This window comes from Delphinapterus leucas, chromosome 7 (assembly GCF_059928025.1).
Source record: "Delphinapterus leucas isolate spDelLeu-1000000601 "Yukka" chromosome 7, BTC_Dleu_Yukka2, whole genome shotgun sequence".
In the NCBI taxonomy this organism is placed as follows: domain Eukaryota; kingdom Metazoa; phylum Chordata; class Mammalia; order Artiodactyla; family Monodontidae; genus Delphinapterus; species Delphinapterus leucas.
In genome coordinates this window covers 9,926,970-9,949,740 of record NC_143135.1, presented here as the reverse complement: position 1 = coordinate 9,949,740, position 22,771 = coordinate 9,926,970, and the positions used below count along the sequence as shown (strand labels likewise).

The following is a 22,771-nucleotide window of genomic DNA, read 5'->3' as shown; positions in this document are numbered from 1 at the left end:
TCCGTCCACCGCAGCCACACACCGAACGTGAGCATAGCTGGAGGGACTCGGCAGGAGAGGGGGGTGTGAGTGCACGAACCAGGAACCTGCTGTGCACTGCGGGTGCACTGGGCGGGGAGGGGGGCGGAGCCAAGCTTGGGTCCCCGCAGATCCTCAGCTGTGACCCAGTCTGAAAAAGCCCAGAAAGGAACAATGCTCTGAGTTACTATCTTAAAGTGACCCCAGCGGGAAGACTGGGCGCACGCCGCTGTACATGAACGGCCGGCAATGACCGCGCCCCTCGGTCCCTCCTCGAGAGCCACTTGTCCAGAGTCCTGGGTCGCGCGCCGGCGTTTCCTCGGTCCTTGGTTCCTTCTTCTTGGACTTGCAGCTCTGGACGCACACAACCGCACACCAAACGGCTCGCTGTGGCTGGAAGCGTAGACAGCCTCTGTCGTCGGGTCTGTGCTGGCACGGTGCCAGGCTTGCGGACAGCGGATCTTGGGTTCCCTCGGCGAGCGCTGGCTCCGGGGCTGGTCGGGTGGGAACGCGGGGCGCGAGCCCCGGCGCCGGGACCCCGCTCTGGTGGCACCTTGGCCCCGCCCCTCCCTCCCTCCGCCTGATTGGCAGCCGCACGCGCGTCGGGGGTTGCCAGGGCAACGGGTCTCAGAGTTGCGAGTCAGTGCTAACCTGAGCCAGTCGGCCTCCGGCGGAGGGAGCAGGGGAGGCCGGAGGGCGGACGGCGGAGCGCGGCCCGTGGCGCGCGGCGGCTGGGCCCCAGGAGGGCGCCTCCTCCCGGCTAGGCACGGCCCCCCTCCCGGCGCAGGGGCAGGCCGGGGCGGGGGGCCCCGGAGCCGGCGCGGCCTTGGCCCCGTCGAGGAGGCCGGGGGTTCGCGAGGGCGGGGCGATGCCGGGCGGCGGAGGCGGCCCCGGCCGGGGCCCGTGACCATGGGCATAGCCGAGTCCACGCCGGACGAGCTGCCATCGGACGCGGAGGAGCAACTGCGCAATGGCGAGGAGCAGTTGGAGCTGAGCGGGAGGCGGCTGCGGCGGCTGCCCAGCGCCGTGTGCGCTCTGAGCCGCCTGCAGAAGCTGTACGTGAGCGGCACGGGGCTGCGCGAGCTGCCCGAGGAGATCGAGGAGCTGCGCGAGCTGCGCATCCTGGCTCTCGACTTCAACAAACTCGAGCGCCTGCCCGACGGTCTGTGTCGCCTGCCGCGCCTCACGCGCCTCTACCTGGGCAGCAACCGGCTGCCGGCACTGCCCAACGACTTCGCGCAGCTGCAGAGCCTGCGCTGCCTCTGGATCGAGGGCAACTTCCTGCGGCGTTTCCCGCGGCCGCTGCTGCGCTTGGTGGCGCTGCAGTCGCTGCAGATGGGCGACAACCGGTTGCGTGCGCTGCCCGCGGAGCTGCCGCGCATGACGGGCCTGCGCGGCCTCTGGCTCTACGGCAACCGTTTCGAGGAGTTCCCGCCCGCATTGCTGCGCATGGGCCGCCTGCACATCCTCGACCTAGACCGCAACCGCCTGGGCGGCTTCCCCGACCTGCACCCGCTGCGCGCCCTGCGCGTCTTCTCCTACGACCACAACCCGGTCACTGGGCCCCCCCGCGTCGCCGACACGGTCTTCCTTGTGGGCGAGGGCGCCGTCGAGCGCATGGCCGAGCGCGACGAACCCACGCCCCGGCCGCCGCCCAGGCGCCCAGCGCGGGTCTTTGAGGATGAGGAGGAAGAAGACCTGCTCATAGGGGGCGGGAGCTCCCGGGATCTGGGGCCCCCCGTGGACAGCCTCTGCGCCCTGGAAGCAGCTCCAGGACTGGGCACCTGAGCCTGTGCTCTAGGTGTTTGGGCCTCGGCCACTCTGGGAGGAGGGCCTCTGGGAAGGTTTGTGGGAACGGTGGGTCCCTACTTGAGGCAGGGAAGGGGTCTCTTTGGGCAAGCTGCCGGGGACAGGCAGGCCTGGGGGTCATCTTCAGACATTCCAGGGTAGTGAAAAGACTGCCTACTGGCTGGTCTCTGGGCGGTCTTCAGGCCAAGAAGTCCCGGTTCCGTCCAGTTCTTATAGCTCCGTCTGGTCCCTGATAGAGTCACTGACAACACAGTAGTAAAGGCACCAGCTTCTTCCTGGAACCAGGGTCACACTGACCATGGAATCATCCCCTTGGCTGAGTCTGGAGGCTCGGGGCACCCAGCAACCTCCCTCCTCCTGGAGTCTGGGTCTTCTAGGTCCACCCTTTCTGGCGCAGGAGCCGCTACCTCTGGTGTGGACCACATGCCTGCTTGAGGAAGAACTGCCCCCAGAAGAAGGCCTGGCCCAGGGGCAGGGGCTTGGAGTTGGGGCTGGTGCCCAGGACAGACAGGTGTGGGAAACCGGGATTGGGGCCCTAACACCATAGCTGCCCTTGTTCCTCCACCGGGGATCATGGTACATACCTCCCTCCCCAGGTCCCCTAAATTTTGTGTGGGGGAAGGGGGGACTCAGAAGGCAAGGTCTCTGCCCTTGCCTTTTACTCTGTTCTCTTCTTCCAGCCTGTGCCTGGAATCTTGCTGGGAAAGAGAACATTCCCTCCCTTCCCCACAGCCTGAGCCTTCCAGCTGTCAAGTTTGAAAAGAAGCCACTGTGCCTCTAGGGCCTCCTGCACTGGAGAGAGAGGCTCTCTACTCTGGGCTGCTGCTCCAGTGTAGCCGCTGCCTGTACTCTCCATTCCCTTAAATGGGCACCATCGGGGTGGCTGGCATGGCGTGGGGCATGGGACGAGCACTGTGTGCCTCCACTCCGTCACCAGGACAGCCTCCGGGGGTGAGGAGTGAGGCCTCGCTCTGCTAATTCCCAGGGCCAGATCTTTCCCATCCAAGCAATAATGGGAGGAGGGCCCAGGGCCAGGGCCGCTCAGGGACACTGTTGGGGGCAGGGCCCCCTCCATGGTAGCGTTTTCTTTAGGAAGAAAAAAAAAAAACTGGCTGTAAACATAAATTATATTTCTCGGAGAAAGAATGTGCGTTTCCCACATGCCTGTTTATTTATAAGCCCTGGGAGCACTGGGTCCCGTTGCTGTGGGGACCGTGGGCTCCCTCTGGCACTGCCCTCTGTCCATGTGCTCCAGCTCTGTGTCACAGTGGCCCTGGCCAACTGTTGTGTCCTGTCTGGGGAACAAGAGCTTGTCTTCAGTCACAAATGGCTTTGGCTGCGCTCTCATCTGGCTGTATCGTACTCTCTGCCCCCTGGCCACCGCCCCTCACCCCCAGTCCCCCTTCCTTGGTCTTCTCCAGCTTAATTCTCAAATTCCTGACTCTTAATATGTTTCTGAATCTCAAGCTTGGCTGACCTTCCTCTGTTCTTTCACTGGCACTGACCCCCATCCTCCCTGTCTGACTCTATTCTTCCCTCCTTCCATCTCCCTGGCTCCATTTTCCTCTCTCTGTCTCTCCCTCTTAGTCTTTTTTTTTTTTACTCAGTCATTACTTTCTCCCCTCATTGTTCAGGAAAAAAAGAAAGTATAAATATTTAAAGAAAGAGAGAAAATTGTAAAACCTCAAGCCTAGAGGCCCATCTCCCTTGAGAAGATGCTGCCAGGCCACCATCACCATGGCAACAGGGATGATGTCATTCAAGGCCCAAAGGTCAGGCCTAGCCCAGCAGCTCTGCTGGCCACTGGGCTGGACCTGGGGGTTAGGAGGAGGCTGGGGATAGATCTGAAGGAGGCAGCTTGGGAGAGTGAAGGCCTCCAATGGACAGAAAGTGCTCTTAGGGTGGGAAAGATTGGAAGCTGCCTCCTTCTCAAGGAGGAAGAGGAGTGCGGGGGTTGGCTGCAGACCTTGTCCCTCCCAGGGCTCCTCAGGTGCCCATGCTCCCCCTGTTGAGGCTCCATCAGGGCCAGTGGTCCCTCCTGGGGTCTTGGAACTTGCAGGAAGGAACTTGAGTTCTCAGTCACTCAGGTGGGGTAGGAGTGTCAGCCATCCAGACTGTCCTCTTGCCCCGTGATTCCTATGATGGCATATTCCCCTGGACCTAGAATCAGAAGGCATGGATTTCAGTCCTGGGACTTCCCTTGTGGCACAGTGGTTAGGAATCTTCCTGCCAGTGCAGGGGACATGGGTTCGATTCCTGGTCCGGGAAGATCCCACATGCCGCGGAGTAACTAAGCCCGTGCGCCACAAGAACCACAACTACTGAGCCTGCGAGCCACAACTACTGAAGCCCGCGCACCTAGATCCCGTGCTGCGCAATAAGAGAAACCACCGCAATGAGAAGCCCTTGCTTTCCGCAACTAGAGAAAGTCTGTGCGCAGAAACGAAGACCCAACACAGCCAAAAATAAATAAATAAAAATTAATTAAAAAAAAAAAGAAAGCATGGATTTCAGTCCTAGTTCTACTATTGACCGAGAGATCTTAAGCAAGTCATGCCCCTCCCTGCCCCCCAGGCCTCAGTTTCTCCATCTGCACACAAGGAGCTGCGTTTATTTAGAGCTGGCGCTGCAGCTCAGCACTCCATACAACCTGGTGCTTTTCCGCCTTCCCTTTATGCAAATCTTAGAGGTAGGGGATGGGGGTGCAGGGGAGCCACAGTTATCCTGAAATCACTACCAGCCCAGGTTCCCTTCCTCTCTCTGGTCTGTTTCCCTGTGCCTCTCCCCCCGTTGCACTCCCCCGAGGACTCGACTCTAGGTCCGGGCAAAGGCCCTGTGATAAGTCCCCCTGGGCCCTCCCGAGGCACACAGGGCTGTGTCTTTTTGCATTGTCAAGGACGGCACCCTTAGCCACAGCCGCTCGCCAGCCAAGCAGGGCTGCTGAGGCTGGGTTTCTCCGCAGGGAAAGAGGAGAGAAATGTGTTACGGGCCCGGGAACCAGCTCTGCTGCTTGCTTGCTCTTCACATCAGGAACCGCTTTCTCTTGAGAAGTTAGAGAGTTGGGTTTGGGCGCTGATGCCTGGTTCGAGAGCGCTCTTGAGGGTCTCTGTCTCTATTTCAGTCTAAGAGACTGGGGGGAGACTAGGATAGGAAAGGAGCTGTTGCCAGGGAAGCTGGGCGTCACAGCTCTCCTTGGTGATGAAGAGAGCACTGCCTGTTGGGGAGCTCTCATTTGGCCTTGGGGCAGCAGGGAGAAAGGGAGATGACTTTTGTAGGGGCTCTTGTTAACAGTGGCCACATCGACAGTTCCGCACGCTGTTGGGGGGACGGTCAGGGGTGGGTGGGCCATGGGGGAGCAGGACAGAGGCCAAGGGAGTTGGCAGATCAGACCAGGAAGGCAGGCTGTGAGGACTGTGATGAGACCAGAGCAGAGGCAGCGATGGGGCAGGGGACAGGCCTGGGGAGCTAAGTGACTTGCCCATAAATGGGTGTTAGGCCTCCTAACCCAATGCTCAATCCGCGCCACGGGAGGTCCTCTCTGGACCTCCATGGCTGGTGGTCAGGTCTGGGTGTGGAATACGTGGGAATCGTAGCCTGTCTTCCTCCCGGGGCCTCCCAACAGCCAGACCTGCTGGCTGGCGGAGCAGCAGAGACTGGATCCTTTCCTGGCTTCATTACCGCCATCCCCCTCTTCCCACCCACACTCAGGGGCTTCGGAAAGCAGGAGGACAAGGTGCTCGGGACCTGGGGGCCCTGCCCAGAAGCCCCTCCCTCGCATCCAATGCCACCACATTGGCTTGCTCAGCCATCGCCCCAGAGCTTCCTTAAGACACCTGGGCACTCCCGTTCTGAGGATGGACGTTTATTAGCACACCCGAGTGTGCTGCACAGGACATGTATTCAGACAGGGGTCCCTGCCCAGGGGGGCTCACAATCTAAAGGTGACACCACACATACACACAGGACACAGACACAGAGAGCGGCGCAAGGGACAGATGGTTGGGGAGACGCGGGCTGGGGCATATGGGGCGAGTTCAAGCGTTGTCCTTCTTGTTGTCTTTGTCGGGGAGGGAGAGGAGAGCAGGACGCGGCCTGAGAGGGCCTTCCAGAAAGCAGCGGAATCCGGGAGGGACTTGCAGGAGAAAGAACACCAGAGGCCCCTGGCCCCAGGCACAGGGAGGGATGGGGCGTCTCTGCAGGCATGGATGAAGAGAGACCCCACGAAGTGAAGGCAGTAGATTTTAAAAGGCCAGGAGGAGGCCTGGAGCCCGTGGCATGGGGCTACCACCTCTGCCAGGCCGAGCTGTCCTGCTTTCAAACCTAGATTTTCCAGAGCGAGCCTGAACAGAAGTGCTGGCAAAGAGCGCTCGTGAGGTTACCTCCCAGACCCTAGGGCTCCCTCCAATCTCTGAGCCAGAGATCAGAACCTTTTAACGGGACATTTAAACCAGGCTGTCGGAAATTCATGGGGCAGAAGGGGAGAGGGCGGGCAGCTTCAGGTGGGGGTACTTAGTGCAGGAGGCACCGTGGCCCCTTCACTCGGAGTGGGCAGGGGACACACGACAACAGAGGGCACTCATTTCTTGTGTGCCTGCAACAGATGTAGCACCTTCCTTCTGAAGCACCCCGAGAGCTGCCAGGCCTCGGCTTCTCCTGGGCTGTGTGTGGGAAGGAAGGGGAAAGGGCTGGGATGATTATTGCTCTTCTGTGGACGGAGTGAACTGACACCAGGAGGAAGGAACTAGCTTGCCCGGGGCCACTGTGTCTGGAGAAGGAAGACACTGGGGCCCAGCTTCCCAGGTCCTCAGGTTAGGACCGGCCTTGGGTGTTTTTGAGTTGGAGGGACTTTTACAATCCTAAAGGATGAAACCAGAAGAGGATGGAGAGAAGCCACAGGTCCAGCCAACAGACCCAGAGCTTCGCAGGGAACAGAAGGAGGAGGACGTGCTGGCCTGAAACCACAGTGGCCCAGCCAGAGTTCAGGTGGTGGTGGGGAAGGTGGAGGGTCTCCCTTTGATTTGTCTGACCTGCCTTGGAGGGTGGTTCCCCTGGGAACTGAGGAAGGGGATGTCGGGCTGGGTGAGCTAGAGGGGCCCCCCCTCAGGCCCCGAGGAGACTCCACTCCCAATAAGCCTTGCTTTAGGTCTGATCCAGGGGGTATGGCTGCTCCTCTGATTTCTGGGTAGCTGACGGGCTCATATGCTCAACCTGAGGATGGGCTGGAAGGGCCTCATCACCCGTGAAGCCAAATCTCAAAGGTGACAGGTGAGGGGAGATGCAGCCCCAGGCTCCCCATCCCCTCACCCTACTGCTTCTTCCCCTGGAAGGAGAGGGAGAGCTAGGACCCACGGAGGAAACAGCCAAGGCCCTACTTTTTCACGATCCTTTATTAATCAGAACAGGCCTTGCCACAAAAAGCAGGGCCCATTCCCACAAAAATATGATTTTGCAAAGAGGAAATCTTGCTGGCTTAGAGGGTGCGTGTGGTGGAAAAATTTTGTATGATTCTTTTTTTCCTTTTTTTTCTTCAGTTTTCCTTCATTTCTCTTCGTTGCACATTTTTTTGTGATAGTGGGTTTTTGTTGTTGTTGTTGTTTTTATAAAACGCTTGCACTCAAGGACTCACAGTACAAACAGCGACCACCAATCCCCACCCCTGGGACCCCAGAGGGGCTGGGGACTCTGGGGCTTCCCTTGGCTTTTTTTGTGGCTGTTTTCCTTGTCCCTTCCCTGGCGTCTGGCGCCGGTGGGCAGGTGCGGGGCCCTGGAGTAGGTGGAATTTGTACAGCAGTTACGTGGGGAGATGGTCACAAGAAAGGATACCTGAATTAGATAACGACTAAGTCTAGAGCGCCCACAAAGATGGCAGATGACCGCTCATGAAGGGACCGGGGACACAGTGGAGAAGGGATAGATGGGCCCAGGCAGGCCTCAGCTATCCCTGGAGGCTCTGTGGGGGGAGGGGAAGGCGGGCCTTGCCTTCAGGCTACGGTAATAATACTTTACTCACGGGTAGCACCTTCAGAATCCTCCTGCCTCCACCCCCAGGTCAGGTGACAGCGGCCTTACAACCTCCCCTATGAGGTAGGTGAAGTATTATTACCATCATTTTACAGATGGGGAAACTGAGGCCCCGGAAGTGTGGGTGATCTGTCCAAGGTCCTAGGATGGTGACAGGGCACGAGGGCCCTCCCCCCACCCTCAAGTTCCCCCTTTCCTTGTTCTTCTATAGCCTTAGACCGCCCCCGCCCTCACCCCATACCACCCGCTGCTTCCCTTGCTAGCCCACGCTGCCCTTGGCCCACCACTTGCCACCCCTCCCCCGCGTCCCAGAGCTCAGGGTGCCCGTCGCGGTTGGAGAACCCCAGGCCCGGTTCATCGACGTGCCTGGGTGGGGTCAGATTTGGAAGAGGCACGGCGTGGAGACGCTCTCTGTGTGTGATTGGCTAAGAGCTTCGGGGACCGGGCTCGGAAAACGGGGATGCAGTTGCCCCGCCCACTCAATGCAAGTTGGTTCAATCCCCGGGCGAGCGCTCTGTAGCAGACACCGGGACCTGGGACTAGGCTCGCTCTCCCACCGGCCTCCGGCGTGGAGAGGCACAGGATTCCAGCGAGGGATGGAGGATGGCAGATCCCCTCCGCTTCTCAAAGCTTCCAACAACACCCTTTCTTCGCTTCCACTGTCTCCGGGGTCGCTGCCCTCCCGTCCCCGCTGGGGGCTGGTTCCCCAGCCTGTCCGATAAGGACCGTGCCGTTGGGGCAGACCCCCATTTTAAGCAAAGCTACAATATGGAAAAATTGGGATTTACAAGGAATGTGGGTGACTATTTGCTTTACGTTAGCACTCTTCACTCTACAAAACGATTCACCTACTTCGATTGATATTCCTCTAGATCCTTGGGGTTAGGGAGTAGGGGCGGGGCGGGGGGCGTGAGATTCTAGGCAAGAAACTTTTGATACGGGCAAAAACGTGAGCGTCTACTGCACAGAGCAGAACGCTCAGCTCAAAGGGAAGTCTACTTAAGGAAGATGGTTCCCGACTGCCTATGCTTTTGCCGTGCTAAGTGGGGGACCCTTTCCAGAGTCTCCTTCCTGGGGTGTCAGACCCATCTGGGGTTGAACTATGCTCCCAGACCTCGTCCACAGACTGTAGTGTCAGGGCGCCACCTCGCGGTGTGTTTCAGGAATGTCAGGCCCAGGCTCGCGGACCCCTGGATTTGAGGCTGTCACCGGCTGTCTTGCATCAATACCGGGACCGGCGTGGGGGTGAGTGGGCTTAAGCAGGGATCATCCCGAAATCTGCTGCCTCCAAGGGGATGCCAGTTCTCGTCTCTGCAGGAGCTGAGGCAGAGGAACCACAGCTTCTTTGTGTGGGGGCAACCCCAGAACTCACAGAATCCTGGAATGTTCCCTGCTCCCTCTGCCTGAACTGAGTGGGGCAGAAGGAGCTGCTCTGAGGGACCAGGATCGGTGGGGAAGGTGAAAGGAAAGCCCTGGAGAAGGTCAGGTGATGGCAGATCAGAGACCACGACGGAATGAAAGGGAAGGTCTATGAGCACAGGGGATGGAGGGGTGGAGGCGCGTGGCTGGGGAGGTCTGCACAGAGACGAGGAAAGGGAAGGAAGCTGGAAGGCGTGGCAAACGTTGCCCGCGTGGCTGGGATACAACATCTGGGAAGGCTGAGGGTGCCTTTGGATGAAGGTGTTAGGGAAGAGAGCTAGTGGGGGCTTGGGACCCCTGAGACAGAAGGGAGCAGGGGAGTCCTGGTGGAATGTGATACACACAGTGGGTGCCTAATGTTCAAGAGATGAAATTGCTGGGGAAGGAGCTAGTGGAGTTTTGGGGAGGCGGGGGTGGGGGAGAAGGAGGCAGCCCAGCTCTCAGCCCAGCTCCTGTCTGCCCCCTCTTCCCCCCCCTTCCTTCATCCCTGCCTCTCCTCCCCCCCACCCCCGCACCCCCGGCTCTGTGCATTGACTTCTCAGCCTCCAGCCCTACCTCACTTCACGAAACCCTCTCTGCATCGTCTTCAGCACTGTGGGCCCCAGGGAAACAGGGAGCGAGTTCCCCCACCCGCACACACGCACGCACGCACGCACACACACGTACACACACACGGTGGACACAACACAAGTACACAGGGCTGCAGCTCCAGGACCCCGGAGTGGGCTATATACTATCCTCGGTAATCAGGGCCCAGCCGGCACCTGAAACTGCCCTGGAACACGCCTCTCTTGGTCGGGCCGGGGCCAAACGCCTCGACCTCCCCTCTCCTGGGCCCACGTTGTGGCCTGGGGAGGGGGTGGCCTTTCTCCACTCCAGGCACTGCCTTAAAGAAAACGGGGGACCGTGCCCACCTGGCGGGCCTCTGGAGGGATCTGCTCGTCTGCCCGTCTGGCTCTCGTGCTCCGCCCCCCACTTCTTTAGTATCGGCAAGTCAGGAAGGAAAGGGGCAAAGCAGGAAAATGGCTCCCAGAGCCCCTCCACCAGAGCTGGACCGGTGGGGAATGGGGCTGGTTCTCCCGAGAAATGGGGCTGGATTCCTGGGACCCGTCCCTGGCCCAGCCCTCAGGATCCTTCCCTCACCCATGGCAGGGGGGCCAGGCCAGGCATTGTGCATAAAGTGGTGAAGGCATGATGGGGACCCAGGCCCTTGGCCCCCTGGGCCTCCCGTGGCCCCATTCAGGCCTTCAGCTGGTGCCACTGAGCCACAGGCTGCCGGGGACGCGCAATCATGTCCTTCCAGTGTTTCACCTCCCCGGGCCCACTCTTCCAGGACAGGTAGATCTGGGGAGAAAGGGAAGAGGACGGCATTAGTGGCACTCTCTGAGGCGTCGCCCCTGCGTCATTGTGGAAACGGAGTGTCAGTGGTGGTGGCACTCCATTTCCACAATGGCCTGTGATCATGGGGACCAAGGGGCTTCTGCCTGCAGTGACAACCTACCCCACAGAGGCCCCCCTCTTTTCCTTGTTGTGCCTCCCCTCGGGAGCCTGGGCATGCCTGGCCCTTCCGAATTGGACTCCCAGACTCTTCTGTGGTTTGGGATTGATGGGGATGGAGGCAGTTCTCTCCCACACCCTTCCCTCCCCCACCTGTTGGGCACGGCCTATCTCTCCTTACTGACAATCACTCCCACCTCCTGGGCACTTACTACACACCAGACACTGAGCTAGGGACTTTATATACATAGATCATCAAATCCTTACCTGTGAGGCAGGTATGTTATTATCCCCATTTTACAGATGGAGAAACTAAGGTACAGAGAGTTAAGAGACTGACCCATAGTCACAGGATTTATGAGTGGTGCAGAGGGATTTAAATCTAGGTCTTCTGGGCTCTATACTATCGGCCCAAGCCTACCTGCCTCTGTGTTAGGGGCCTCACAGCTTCGGAGGGCTGTGTGCATGATCCCCGGGCTGACGCCAGCCTTGTGACTGACGATTAGCTAAGAGCTAATAGGGCTCTCTAAGCTACCCAGACCAAAGTGAGAACAAACCCACCTTCACCTTGGTTCAGACAACAGAAGGTAGGACTGTTTCAAAGGGAGCTATAAGTGGTATCCAAAGAATACGTAACTCCAAAAGGCTAAGCTTCAGAAGAGCTTAGAAATAGGTATGGTTACTTGGCCTGAGCTCGTCAAGGAAGGGCTCAGCAGGTCCTGCTAAGAACACATAGTCCCACTGGGGTGTAGGTGATGCTGTCCTGGGGACCTGTCCCACTTGTGACCACAGGTCGGCAAGTCATACTCCCTGGGCCTTGCTAGATGGCAAGCAGGGCCAGCTCTCCTCTTTGGGGCCAGCTGCTTCTCTTCCACCCCCAGTAGCTAGGTTCTCCATTCCTATCTGTCTGAGAGGTGTCTCCACCTCGGCCCCCTTCCCTGTGGGCACCCAGGTCACCCCTTCCCATTTCCCTCACACAGGGCTGTGCCCTGGGTGATCCATGGTCTCCCCTCACTTGCTCCTGACATCTACCCCTCCCCTCCGCCTGCCCTGATCACTGGCTTCCTGCACTGTTCCTGGTCAAACTTCCAAGCCTAAATGGACACACAGGCCCTTACTAAGAACTTTTCAAAAACAACTTTCACTATAACAGTAGCTAACATATACGTTCCAAGTTCTGTGCTAAGCCTCTCACCTGTGTTACTCAATCCTCCCAGCATACTGTGAGGTTAGGATCGTCTTCCTCTCATTTCAAGAGGAGGAAATGAGGCTCATAAAGGTTATGACTGTTAAGAGGTGGAACTGGCACCTGGATCCAGGTAGTATGACTATCAAGAGCGCACTCTCAACACTAAGCCATAAACAAACACAGGAATAGACATTTCAAAGTAGAAAAGTGGATGCGTTTATGTCACAGAATCGTATCCTGCAAAAACTCAAGGCCAGGCATGGATTTGGGGTTAAAATAGGACGAGGAGAGGTCACTTTCCACAAGGAGAATGTCCACGTGTCTCAGGCAATTCTTACGCCACCCTGTGAGGTGCTGTAGGGTTGGTATTAGTAGCTCCATTTACAAATGAGAACGCTGGAGCTCACAGAGGCAAGTGACTTGCCCAAGGTCACTTGGGCAACTGACCTTGGGGAACCAAGATGAGGTGGGAACCAAAGCCAGGTCTTTGGAGCCTGACTACAGCTCTCAATACTTGCCTCACGCAGCTCACCCTCTACCGACGGGACGCTGGGTGACATTGCTCCGATGTCCTTACCCTGTCAGAGGGTCCTGTCCAGAAAACCCTCTTCTGGGGATCCAGGGCACTTTTTCCTACCACCTCCTTCTTTCCCTGCTCTTCCAGTGGTCTGTCCTGAAGTGGTGGACCTACAGTAGGACACTTAGGGAGAATCTCGTCCAATCCTCTCATTCTGAGATGAAACGGAGGCCCTGACAGGGGAAGGGACTGACGCTCTCTCTCCTGCTGTCCAGCCCTGTGCTCATCCACTACCCCGGCTGCTTCTTTGGAGAACAGACCCTTGCTGGGTGCCCCCCTACCTTGCCAATGACGTCGTTGCGGCTGAGCTTGTCCTTGTCCATGACAGTGATGATGATGGTTGTCTCCCTCAGCTTCTCCGTAGGGATGTCGAAGGCAAAGGACTCGTTGAAGATGGGGTTCAGGTTCCTCTTCATTGTCACCGTCTTCTTCTTCTCCACCCGCTTGTCCTTGTACATTAGCCACACCTTCACGTAAGGGTCTGGGGGACAGGTGGGGGAAGGGTCAGAGGAGCAGCGGGGGGGAGCTGGGGCTGCGTGTTTCCCCAGAGGGTGAGGAAAGCCCTAAGGAAGGAGGAGGGGGGATCTGGGGGGTCAGCAGATGGAGGGGCCGCAAGGGGCCTCAGCCATCACCTAGCGCCCTTCCGTGAACACGAAGGAGAAGACTGAGAGGCCAGGTCTCACCCGAGGTCACGGACAAGTAGTGTCGGACCTGGGACTAGAACCCAGGCCTCCCCACCATCGTGTTCGCTTTCTTCCTGATTCTGGGAAGGACAGTATCCAAGATGATGCTGACCCTGAGGGTGCTCCAGAGACAGCACCAGGGCTCTAGGGTAAAGGAGTTGGGACTGGAGGTGGGGCACGGGGGACAAGGGTGAGGGCCACAGCCAGGACCCTGATGTCCACATGCAGTGAGACTCCCGTGCGCCAGAAGCTCCCTGGCCCGTCTGCCCTCTGCTGCGAGAAGCGCCAGCACCTGACGTGCCCCCGATGTCCATGGCTTTGAGGTTCCGGGCTTTGATGATGTTCACGATGATGGAGTTGGCAGAGGGGTTGTAGCAGAGAGACAGGAGCAGCTCCCCTCGGCTCCCCTGGGAGGGACAAGTGGAGGGGTGAGGCTGGGCCACTCCTCTCAGCTCCCCTGGGAGGGAGAACAAGAGGGCTGTGGGGACAAGGGGATCCCGCCCCCCCCACCCCCCATCCTGCCCCAGGACCCCTCCACTTGGACCTGGGTGCTTACCCGCCCCTCTGTCTGTCACGGATGCAAACCTGGTCTCCCCTCATCTGGCAGGTCTGGGCCCTGCTCCCCAGGTTCTTTATCACAGCCCAGCCTCCCCTGAGATTGTGGGTGGGAACTGCTCTGTCAGGCCCGCCCACCTGCCCTGCCCCACCCATAACCTTCCCAATTCCCTGAGCTTGCGGAGGGGACTAGGACCGGGCCAGGATCTGCCAGCCTCCCAGCCAGGACCCGCAGGTGGGGCCTTACACTTCCATCGCTGCATGGCTTCAGATCCTTCCAGAAGGTCTGCATCTGGGTCAGGTCCACCTTGTTGAGGGGGATGGACACCTCCCCGATGGGGTCATTGCGGCTGAAGCGGTCGTAGTCCAGGACCTGGAGGTAGAGGACCCTCTGCACCACCTTCTCGTAGGGGAAACCTGGGAGACAGACAGCACAGGGGAAGAGCAGGACAGAGTGGCCACACGGGGCCGGGGCAGGGCAACGCTCCTGGGCAGGAAGGCCCCGGGAGGAAGGGGAGGGCTGGCCCTGTGTCTTCCTGCTGCCACCCCACCTGGGTGCAGCCGGCAACACCCACGTTCAGACCCTCCTGAAATGTTAGCAAGGACTGTCGTGATCTCATCTGTCTCCCTTGACAGTTCTGCGAGGTGGACGGTATCTTGTCCATTTTACGGAGGAGGAGACTGAGGCTCCGATGGCTTAACTTACCTGCCCAAAGTCCCACAGCTAATCAGGAGCAGACTGGGACAGTTCATTCACTGGTTCATCACGGGTCCATCTCGGCAACTGGGCAGTGGCCCCCTTGCTCTCTGGGCAGCCCTGCCACTGCCAATCATTCTGAGACAAGTCTGGGCAAGTGGCCCTGCCTGAGATGGCCACAGCTGGCAGAAAGCAAGCCCCAGGAGGACTCAGGGCAGAGGGAAATGGCAAAGGCAAAGAAAAAGCAGTAGACGCCTGTCCTAGGACTCCGCGCTTCCCCTTCCTCCTCCTGCCGATGGACAGTCCTCCTGTCCTTCCTCATCAGACCGGCAGCTGTCCCTGTCTCCACGGCCACCTCCCCGTCCAAGCCGCCGGTACCTCTTGCCGAGATAGTTGCAAGAGTTTCCAAACAGCCCTCCCCGCTTGTGTACTTTCTCTTACAGCCCCTTTTCAACACGGCAGCCAGAGTGATCTTTTAAAAATAGAAATCACATTATGACACTCTCCTGCCGAAAGCCTTTCAGAGGCTCCCAGTGCACTTAGAATAAAAGCCGTGCGCCTTGCCTTGGCTTCAGGTCCTTCCACAACTTGGCCCGCTGTCCTCTCCTTGCTCATCTTGTGACCGCTCTTCACTCAATGACTGAGCTCCAGCCACCCTGGCTTTTCCTGCCCCAGCCCCACCATGCCCCGTCCTGGCCTATCCTCTTCCATCAGGTCTCAGCTTTCTTTCCTGATGTGCCAGATGGGGTCAGATCCCCTGTTTTATATACTAGCACTTTCCTTTCGCAGCACTTATCACAGGCTGTACTAGAGATTTATGTTTCCTTGAGTCTGACTCTCCCACTGGGCCAGCATTTCCAGGAAGGCATCTCTGTCCTCAACCACCGGATCCCAGCATCTAACACTGTTTCTGGCACACAGTAGGCACTCGATTAAATATTTGTTAAGTGAATCAATAATTGAACAAATGAATAAATGCCCATGAAAGGGCATGGAGGGTGCTGGGCTGGAGCAGGAGATGAGGCCAGAGCGGAGAGCCAGGGGAAGGAGCTTGGATGGGATGGTAGATACAAGGGAGCCAGGGAAGGTCTGAAGCTGGAGTTACAGCCTTGGGAAGCTTAGTCAGAGGAGGGGCCGGCCTGGGGGGGCAGTGGGTGCAGGCCAGCCTGGAGGCCCGAGGTGCTGTGATCCTGAACCAGGGTGTGCGCAGGAAGAAGAGAGGATACTTACTACCTTAGCTCAACTGGTGGAGAAGATGAAGGGAGAGGAAGGGTTCTGGAGGATTCTCGCACCTTTTGCCAAAGACGCTAGAAGCACAGAGTTACCTCTCACCAGGACATGTGCACTGGAAGAGGAAATCCTATGTTCCTTCAGCCCCCAGGCTCTGAATTCCTTCAGGGCCTCTTCCTTATATTGAGGGGGACTATGGACCATGTCTTGCTCACCTTGGAGTACCCCAGGGACCTGTCCAGGTGACTTTTCTTTTTTTTTTTGCCACGCTGCATGGCTTGTGGGATCTTAGTTCCCTGACCAGGGATTGAACCCGGGTCCTTGGCAGTAAAAGCACGGAGTCGTAACCACTGGACTGCCAGGGAATTCCCCAGGTGACCTTTGGCATCCATTCAGGTAAAATGCATGAGGACAAGTGTTCTGGAAAGGTTGAAGGCTCCAAGGGGTCCCTGTGCCTGAGTCAGCTCTCTTCAACACCAGAGGAGGCAGTCTCCTATCTGGCAAACTCCTATTCATCCATCAGAACCCATCATGAATGGCCTCTCTTCTGGGAAATGTTTTTCAGCGCCACCAAGGGGAGTTTATATTGGGTTCTCGCAGCATCTGTCATGCAATGTATGGCTTAATTATCTACACATCTGTGTCCTCCAAGGAATGCCTTGAGGGTCACAATGGTGCCTCATTCTTTTCTGTACCCCAAGTACCCAGGACAGTGCCCAGCCCGTACTAGATGCTGGGTAAATGTTTGCAGAAGGGATCAGTGGATTGGGGCTCTGCCCATAAATTTCACCCCACCAGCTGGCTACATACACCTGCAGACAGACAGCCAAGCCTCTCACTGGTTGTGCCATCTCTAAACCTGTTCCCATGCAGAACTGAGGAGGGAAGAAACGAGCAAGCACTCACTAGCTCACCCTCAATGATTTATTTAGTGGGTGAGCTGGCTGTCACTGTGCCAGCTGAAGGGGTGAGATATCAAGTGGCTGGTACACCAGATGGGGAAGATTCCTGATTCCCTGGGGCACACACTGTAGGCTCTGAAGAGCCAGGGCACCAGGCAGTTGGTGTTGTAGGGATTTATTCTCACTGGTTGAACACAGCTGTCAAGAAAGGTTAATGGTTTCTCTAAGTGGGGTCCAGGCACCCAAAGGGCCAGGGACAGAAATCACTCCCTGATCACACACCCAGTTTCCTGGTTACCTTGACTCCTCAGAGACAAGAGATAAAGATGGGCCTGCAGGAGAGAGGAAGGATATTTGCCTCTAGGACCCTGGGGCATGGTTCAGAGCTCTTGTTCCTGTGCATCTGGAGGGGCCTGTCCCGAATAGGGGGAGGGGTCAGAGAAGGGGAGCCGATGGAGTGTGTTTAACAAACTGGTATAAAGTGTTTTCTGGGTGTTGTAAGTGCTTTTACAATTCACTGAGTTGTTTAACCCTCACTAGTATCTTTATTTTACAGATGGGGAAACCATGGCACAGAGAGGTTCAGGAACTTGTCTCTGGTCACACAGCTAGTAAGTGGCAGAGCTGAGATGCAAACTCAGGCAGCCTGGGCCATGGTAAGAGCCTGGGCTCTTACCCACTACACTACGGTCACTGCAGGTGCCCCACCTCTGGATCCTGTGGCTGCCTTCCTTCCTTCCTGCACGCCTGAGGATGGGTCCTGTGTCCAGGCAGTGGCCCAGCTTTCCTCCTCGGCCTCTGGCTGTGATGCTGGCTCCACTCAGCCCTGTAACCTCATCCCAGCTGGACACGGTACGCAGCAGGTTAACCGGGCCGAGTTACTCGCCTGTGTGTGTCGGTACGCGCGTGTGCGCACGCTGGTACGTGTGCGTTTGTGCATGTGGTCACGTGGAGGGGGGAGGGTTGGGCGGGGGGGTGGAGGAGGGGAAGAGCGGGACTCTGGGGGCAGGGGCAGCGCAGCCTCACCTTCAAAGAGGAAGGTCTCGTTCCAGTGGGGATTCAGGTTCTTCCGCTTCACCTTGGTCTCCAGCTTGTGCTTCTTGTCTGGCAGCAGGTAGATCTTGACGAAGGGGTCGCTGGTGCCGCTGAAGTCCTTGGCCGGCAGCTCCTGGGCCTTCATGATCTTCACGGTGAGCGTGGACTCCTGGAAGTTGTAGCCGACACTGAACTGGATCCGGCCCAGGTTCTCTCGGCTGCAGCCCTCGTGGACCTCGTCCTCCTCAGAGCCTGGGGAGAGCTGGGGGCGGGGGAGAGGCAGGCAGCGCTGGGGAGGATTCTGCTTCCCTGAAGCCCCCTCTGCAGCCCAGCAGGGTTGGGAGGCCTCGCTGTGCCCAAGGCCAGTCCAGCCGCCTCCTCCCCATGGTCACCACGCGGGGCTGGTGGTGGCACATCCCACATTCAGATCTGGGTGAGGTTGCTGAGGCGGAGGGCAGGTGCCCTGACCAGGGTCACACAGGGAGGGAGGGGCAGAGCCGGGACAGCCCCTGAACCCCAGAGCAGCGTGCACCCCACTTCCCAGCCTCTCGGAGCCCCGGGTCTGCTTCGCCTCCCCTGGTGCACCCTGGGACCCGCCCCCCACCCAGCCCCCTCCTCCATCTTTCCACTCTTCCAACAGCCCTGCGGGGTCCCCTGCGAAATACACCGACACAAAAACCTGGGCTACAAAACAGATGAGGGAGATTGTTCTCATCTCAAAAGAGTTTACCACGGTATTTCTTTAGAAAGTGACTCTGGGGTTCTGAGGATGATGTGATTTACAAAATGAGAGAGGCGAGTTTTCAAAAGCAACGTCTGTTTGTGTAAGGTAGGGACACTAAAAGTACAGATTCCCAGGCCCCATCCCTGGGGAGCCTCATTTGTTGGGGCTGGGGTGGCCCTGGGCGGCAGAATTGTGTAATAGGAGCCTCAGATGACAGTACTGCAAACCAAGGCTGAGGACCACTGGAAGGAAGGCTACACCTGCATTCAGCCCTCATCCCCGGGGGGTGCCACTTGAGCAGACCCAGCAACCGACAGACATGTGGGGGGTGGCATGGTGTCCCATTCCCAGGAGGATGTTGAAAAAATAGGAAGTAATTGGGGGGAGGGTCTCCCAGCCAAGTGTTTCCAGCTGTGGTTGCTCATTGGGGACACCTGGTTAGGTTTTAGAATCTTGCCCATCCCCCAGCCACCTGGTGGTTAATAGATAACTAATAAGGACCTACCGTATAGCACAGGGCACTCTACTCAGTACTCTGTAATGACCTATATGGGAAAAGAAGCTAAAAAAGAGTGGAGACATGTATACGTACAACTGATTCACTTTGCTATACACCTGAAACTAACACAACACTGTAAATCAACTACACTCCAATAAAAAACCAAAAAACGCTCCTGAGGTGATTGGGTAAGAGCCAGGGTAGGACTCAGGGTACCATATTTATGACAAAACTGCTGGTACTGGTTTGCTTTCTCTCCTTCCCCTGCAGGAGACTTCTCTGTGCCCTCCCCCTTCATCCTGGAGAGGTGACCCCAGGCTCTGAAATACTAACTAATACAGATGATAAGAATGTGTATAGTGTGTACCAACCGCGGCGGAAGACTCTTACATCACCTCTTCTTACTGAATCCTGACAACAGCAGGGAGAGGCAGTTATCACCGCTCTCTAGCTGAGGAGACTGGCTCAGAGAGGTTAAGTCACACGTCCAAGATTGCACAGCAGTATGGACTCTCTCTGACTTGAAAGTTCACTCTTTCCACCAAAACAGGCCCACATCCCAAGACATTTTGAGACTTCTTCCTGCAAGTCAGTGAGGACTCAGCTGCCCTAGGCGAGGAGTATGCAAATCACACTAACGATAGTAACTACCCTGCTCCTTGTACTGTATGCTTTGCCCTCCTCTACTCCCTACAACATCCTGATGAGGCAGGCACTACCATGCTCCAACTTGGTTGGGGGCACAGAGAGATTACTGCCTCAATCCGCCTGTGACTAAGAGATGAGCCCGGAGTTCGAACCCAAGTCAGCGCCCGGCCACCACGAGCGCCCTTCCAGCTGCCCTCACTCTCGCACTCAGATCTGGGGCTTCACTAGCCACACCCCTGGTCCTGCCTGGAGGTGGAAGGGGGGCTGAGCTGCCTCCCTTGCTCTTCTCACAGTGGAAGCGGGTCCCAGGCAGCCCTGCAAGCTCCACTCAGGCCCGCTGAGAATCTGGCTTCCCGACCCAGATCCAGTTTTCCCCTGGCGCTCCTTCCTTCTCCTCCTACCAGCCCCACTCCCTTTTAACCTCAGTTTTTGCATCTGTAGAATGGGACCATGAGACACACCTATGTTACGGGGTTCCAGGGAAGGTTAAGGGGGGGTTTACATCACTTTCGTGGTCCTGCTCTGTGGCCTGGCGCCTGCCACTGCTGGCCATGGACTGAGAGCCTGGGCATGCAGTCCCTGCCACGACCACTTGCCCCTCCACATTCCTTCTAAAGTTGGGGTGGAGACCCTGGTGACTGGAGCCCAGGTGGCCCCAGCCTCACCTGAGGCTGGTCACTTGGATCTTGGTTCCCAAACAAGGTAGTCTTGGATGAGAGGCCCAAGCTGGGCCAGTGGACTTCACCTCAGAAGTGGGCAGTGGCTCTGTGCCCACCCCCAGCCTTCCCAAACCACAGCCCTGAGCCTTAATTAACCAGCTGGGGCGGGGCCTCGATCTGTTTCCATGGCAACCAGGCTAGCCACCCCCACCAAGGGCTGGAGGAGGTGCTGCCTGAGCCCCAGTTCTGGCAGAAGTAAGCAGGGCCGGAGTAACTCAGATGGGGATGCGGCCCAGCCCCCTCTCTGACCCTGTCCCCTTGGTCCCTTTGTCTGTAAGGCTGCGGGTGCCCGACTCCTGTTTCTCCACGCCTGGGGCAGGGAGTTCAGCCGATCGTTTACTTCTGCCCTGTCCATCTTCATCATCACTATTAATGCCAGTGACCCAGCTTTGGCCTAGGGCTCGGCAATTAGACCCTGCCTGCCCACCTCTGAGCATCTGCTGAGCACGTGAGAGGGCGCTGGGGCCTGCACTTCCTCCTCCTGCCTGCGGCTCTTCCCCCCCCCCCGCCCCCAACCGGGGGGCAGCAAGGGGTAGGCAAGCTGGCTGGGAAAGGGCCGTCCCTTCTGGGAACCTGGCTACCGGGAAGCTGTAGCCAATTAAGAGGCTGCACAGAGAGGCAGGATGGACTGTGGCGATGGCCCGTCCAGAGGAGAGGATGGCTGGGCTGATCTACATGGATGGGGGAAGACAGAGAGGAGGTGGTGCAGGACCAGGCACTCAGGGCCCAGGGGGCAGGGGGAGGGGAGAGGTGGGGAGGCCCAAGGGAGACCAGATCTGGAACGTGGAAAATCTGATGCTCTAATCTGCATCCGAGAGAAACGCAGATTTGGGGGCCCGTAGCAGGCCTGCTGACTGGGAATCTGCATTTTAACAGATCCCCCAGTGATTCGTGTGCCTATCACAATTTGAGAGGCGCTGGGCTAGAAAAGAAGAGTGTGGATGGATGGTTAGAGCCGGCCGAGCCCTGAATGGCAGGAGGGTGGGGCCTGGGGGCTCCGGGGGCCCCGGGGAGGCTGGGGGCTGCGGTGTCAGAGCAGTGGGCAAGGGTCCTCTGAACTGAATGACGTCAGGTCTGGCAAGGGCCTGAGAGCCCACCGAGCCCCCTTCCCTCCCTCTTTGGGAGGAAGCGGGGAGACAGGGAGGAGGGAAGGGGGAAGAGGAAGCGGGGACCAGGTCCCAGTAGGAACCTAGCAGGCACCGGGTTCCCACCCTCACGTCCTCGCCGAGCCTTCCTGGAAACTCTGGGCTGCCAAGCCTGTGACTGACTTCCGCCTGAAATCTCCAGCTGCCAAATCACAGTGTGCTCTATCGCCCTGGGGCCTTGGTCCCTCCAGGAGCTCTTTGGAAAGTACAGATGAGGCAAATGGCTGTGACTCACTGCTGCCACCAGGGGGCGCCATGTGAAGCCACAACCTCTCCCGTGGTGAAAACACCCCAGATCCATAAGACAGGGATCCCGGGAGGCTGGGGTGTGGACAGGAGAACCCCAGCACAGCTGTTCCCTCATAGGAACTAGGACCAGAGGGGTTCTGCTCTCCTGTTCTCTTTGGGCCTCAGCTGGCTCCCCAGCCACGGGGATTGGGGATGGTCCCTGGGAAGGGGATATGAGACCCGCTCCACTGGGAGCGCCACCCGAGACCGCTACTCAGTGGGATGCCACCCCAAGAGAGGGGACACCTTCCGCCTCCAAGCCCTCGCTCCACTAGCCTTTCCTTCTAGGATCACATAGCAGGTTTCTTGGGCCCCTGCTCAATCCAGAGACTGGAGGAGGATGGGAATTCTTAGTCTCTCTTGACAGATGACCATGCTGGTTCCCCTGCGTGACTCCCACGCTGTCACCAATCTCCACACCTGCCCCTCCCCCTGCCCCGGGCCTCCTGCCCTTCTCACCATGAGCATCTCACTGGTGAGGGAGTTGACGAGATCTGAGACGGAGGAGTGAGGCTCGGTCCGGCGGTCAGACTCATCGTGGGGCGTCTGGCCCGGCACTGGGGCTGTGTTCACTGCCTTCCCTCCGGTAGGCAACCTGGGGGTGGGAGGAATCCGAATGAGCATGGACCTAGAGGTGGGCTGGGCTGGGCGCCACGGGTCTGGGTGGCAGCAGAACCTTCCGAGACCCAAGTAGCTGCCACCTCCTGCGGGCCAGCAGGAACTACGCTTTTGTCCATGGGGGCAGGGCCGTCCCCCTCGCCTCTGCCCCAGCGTGATCCGGCTTTGACTTCCCCTGGCAGGTGCCTTTTCGGCCAGTGTTCCCACTCCTGCTGTTTCCCAGAAAATCCCCTACCCTTCAGCCCCTGCTTGCATGGTGGTCTCTGAGCATCCTCCCTCCCCAGAGGCTCCATCCATCCCTGCTTGCCCCAGCCTGGGAGGTCGGCGGGGAGGCTCCCAAGACGGCGTGTCCTCTCTCCGCGTCATTACCCTAGGCAAACACGCCCAGAGCACCTGTCTCCTGGAGGCCCCACCTGTTTGCTCAGGCTCAGCGGGAACACAGGTGCCCTTTAGACACGAGACTGACCAGGTGAGCTCAGGACCACTGTCCGCACAGCT

At 58.2% G+C, this 22,771-nt stretch overlaps 2 protein-coding genes across 6 annotated transcripts in view; one reads left to right on the top strand and one right to left on the bottom strand.

Moving 5' to 3' along the window:
- The first annotated feature begins 907 nt into the window (after positions 1-907).
- On the top strand, positions 908-1,806 carry LRRC10B (leucine rich repeat containing 10B). The gene has a single exon (XM_022592277.2). The coding sequence runs from the start codon at positions 928-930 to the stop codon at positions 1,804-1,806; it is 879 nt and encodes a 292-aa protein (XP_022447985.1). The 5' UTR covers positions 908-927.
- Positions 1,807-6,518: 4,712 nt separating this feature from the next.
- SYT7 (synaptotagmin 7) overlaps positions 6,519-22,771 on the bottom strand; it is a 62,380-nt gene continuing 46,127 nt past the window's right edge. For 2 of the 5 annotated variants that reach the window (XM_022591813.2, XM_089914715.1), the window contains 6 exons: positions 22,115-22,250; positions 17,624-17,894; positions 14,016-14,185; positions 13,506-13,620; positions 12,812-13,011; positions 6,519-10,611 (listed from right to left, as the gene is read on the bottom strand). In XM_022591813.2, the coding sequence (XP_022447521.1) occupies positions 10,507-10,611; positions 12,812-13,011; positions 13,506-13,620; positions 14,016-14,185; positions 17,624-17,894; positions 22,115-22,250 (997 nt within the window). In that variant the 3' untranslated portion in view covers positions 6,519-10,506. The other 3 variants (XM_030763902.2, XM_022591824.3, XM_089914716.1) reach the window with 3 other exon arrangements.

Excerpts from the sequence above, each read along its gene's own strand:
- LRRC10B (XM_022592277.2), top strand. The coding sequence starts at position 928 with ATGGGCATAGCCGAGTCCACGCCGGACGAGCTGCCATCGGACGCGGAG.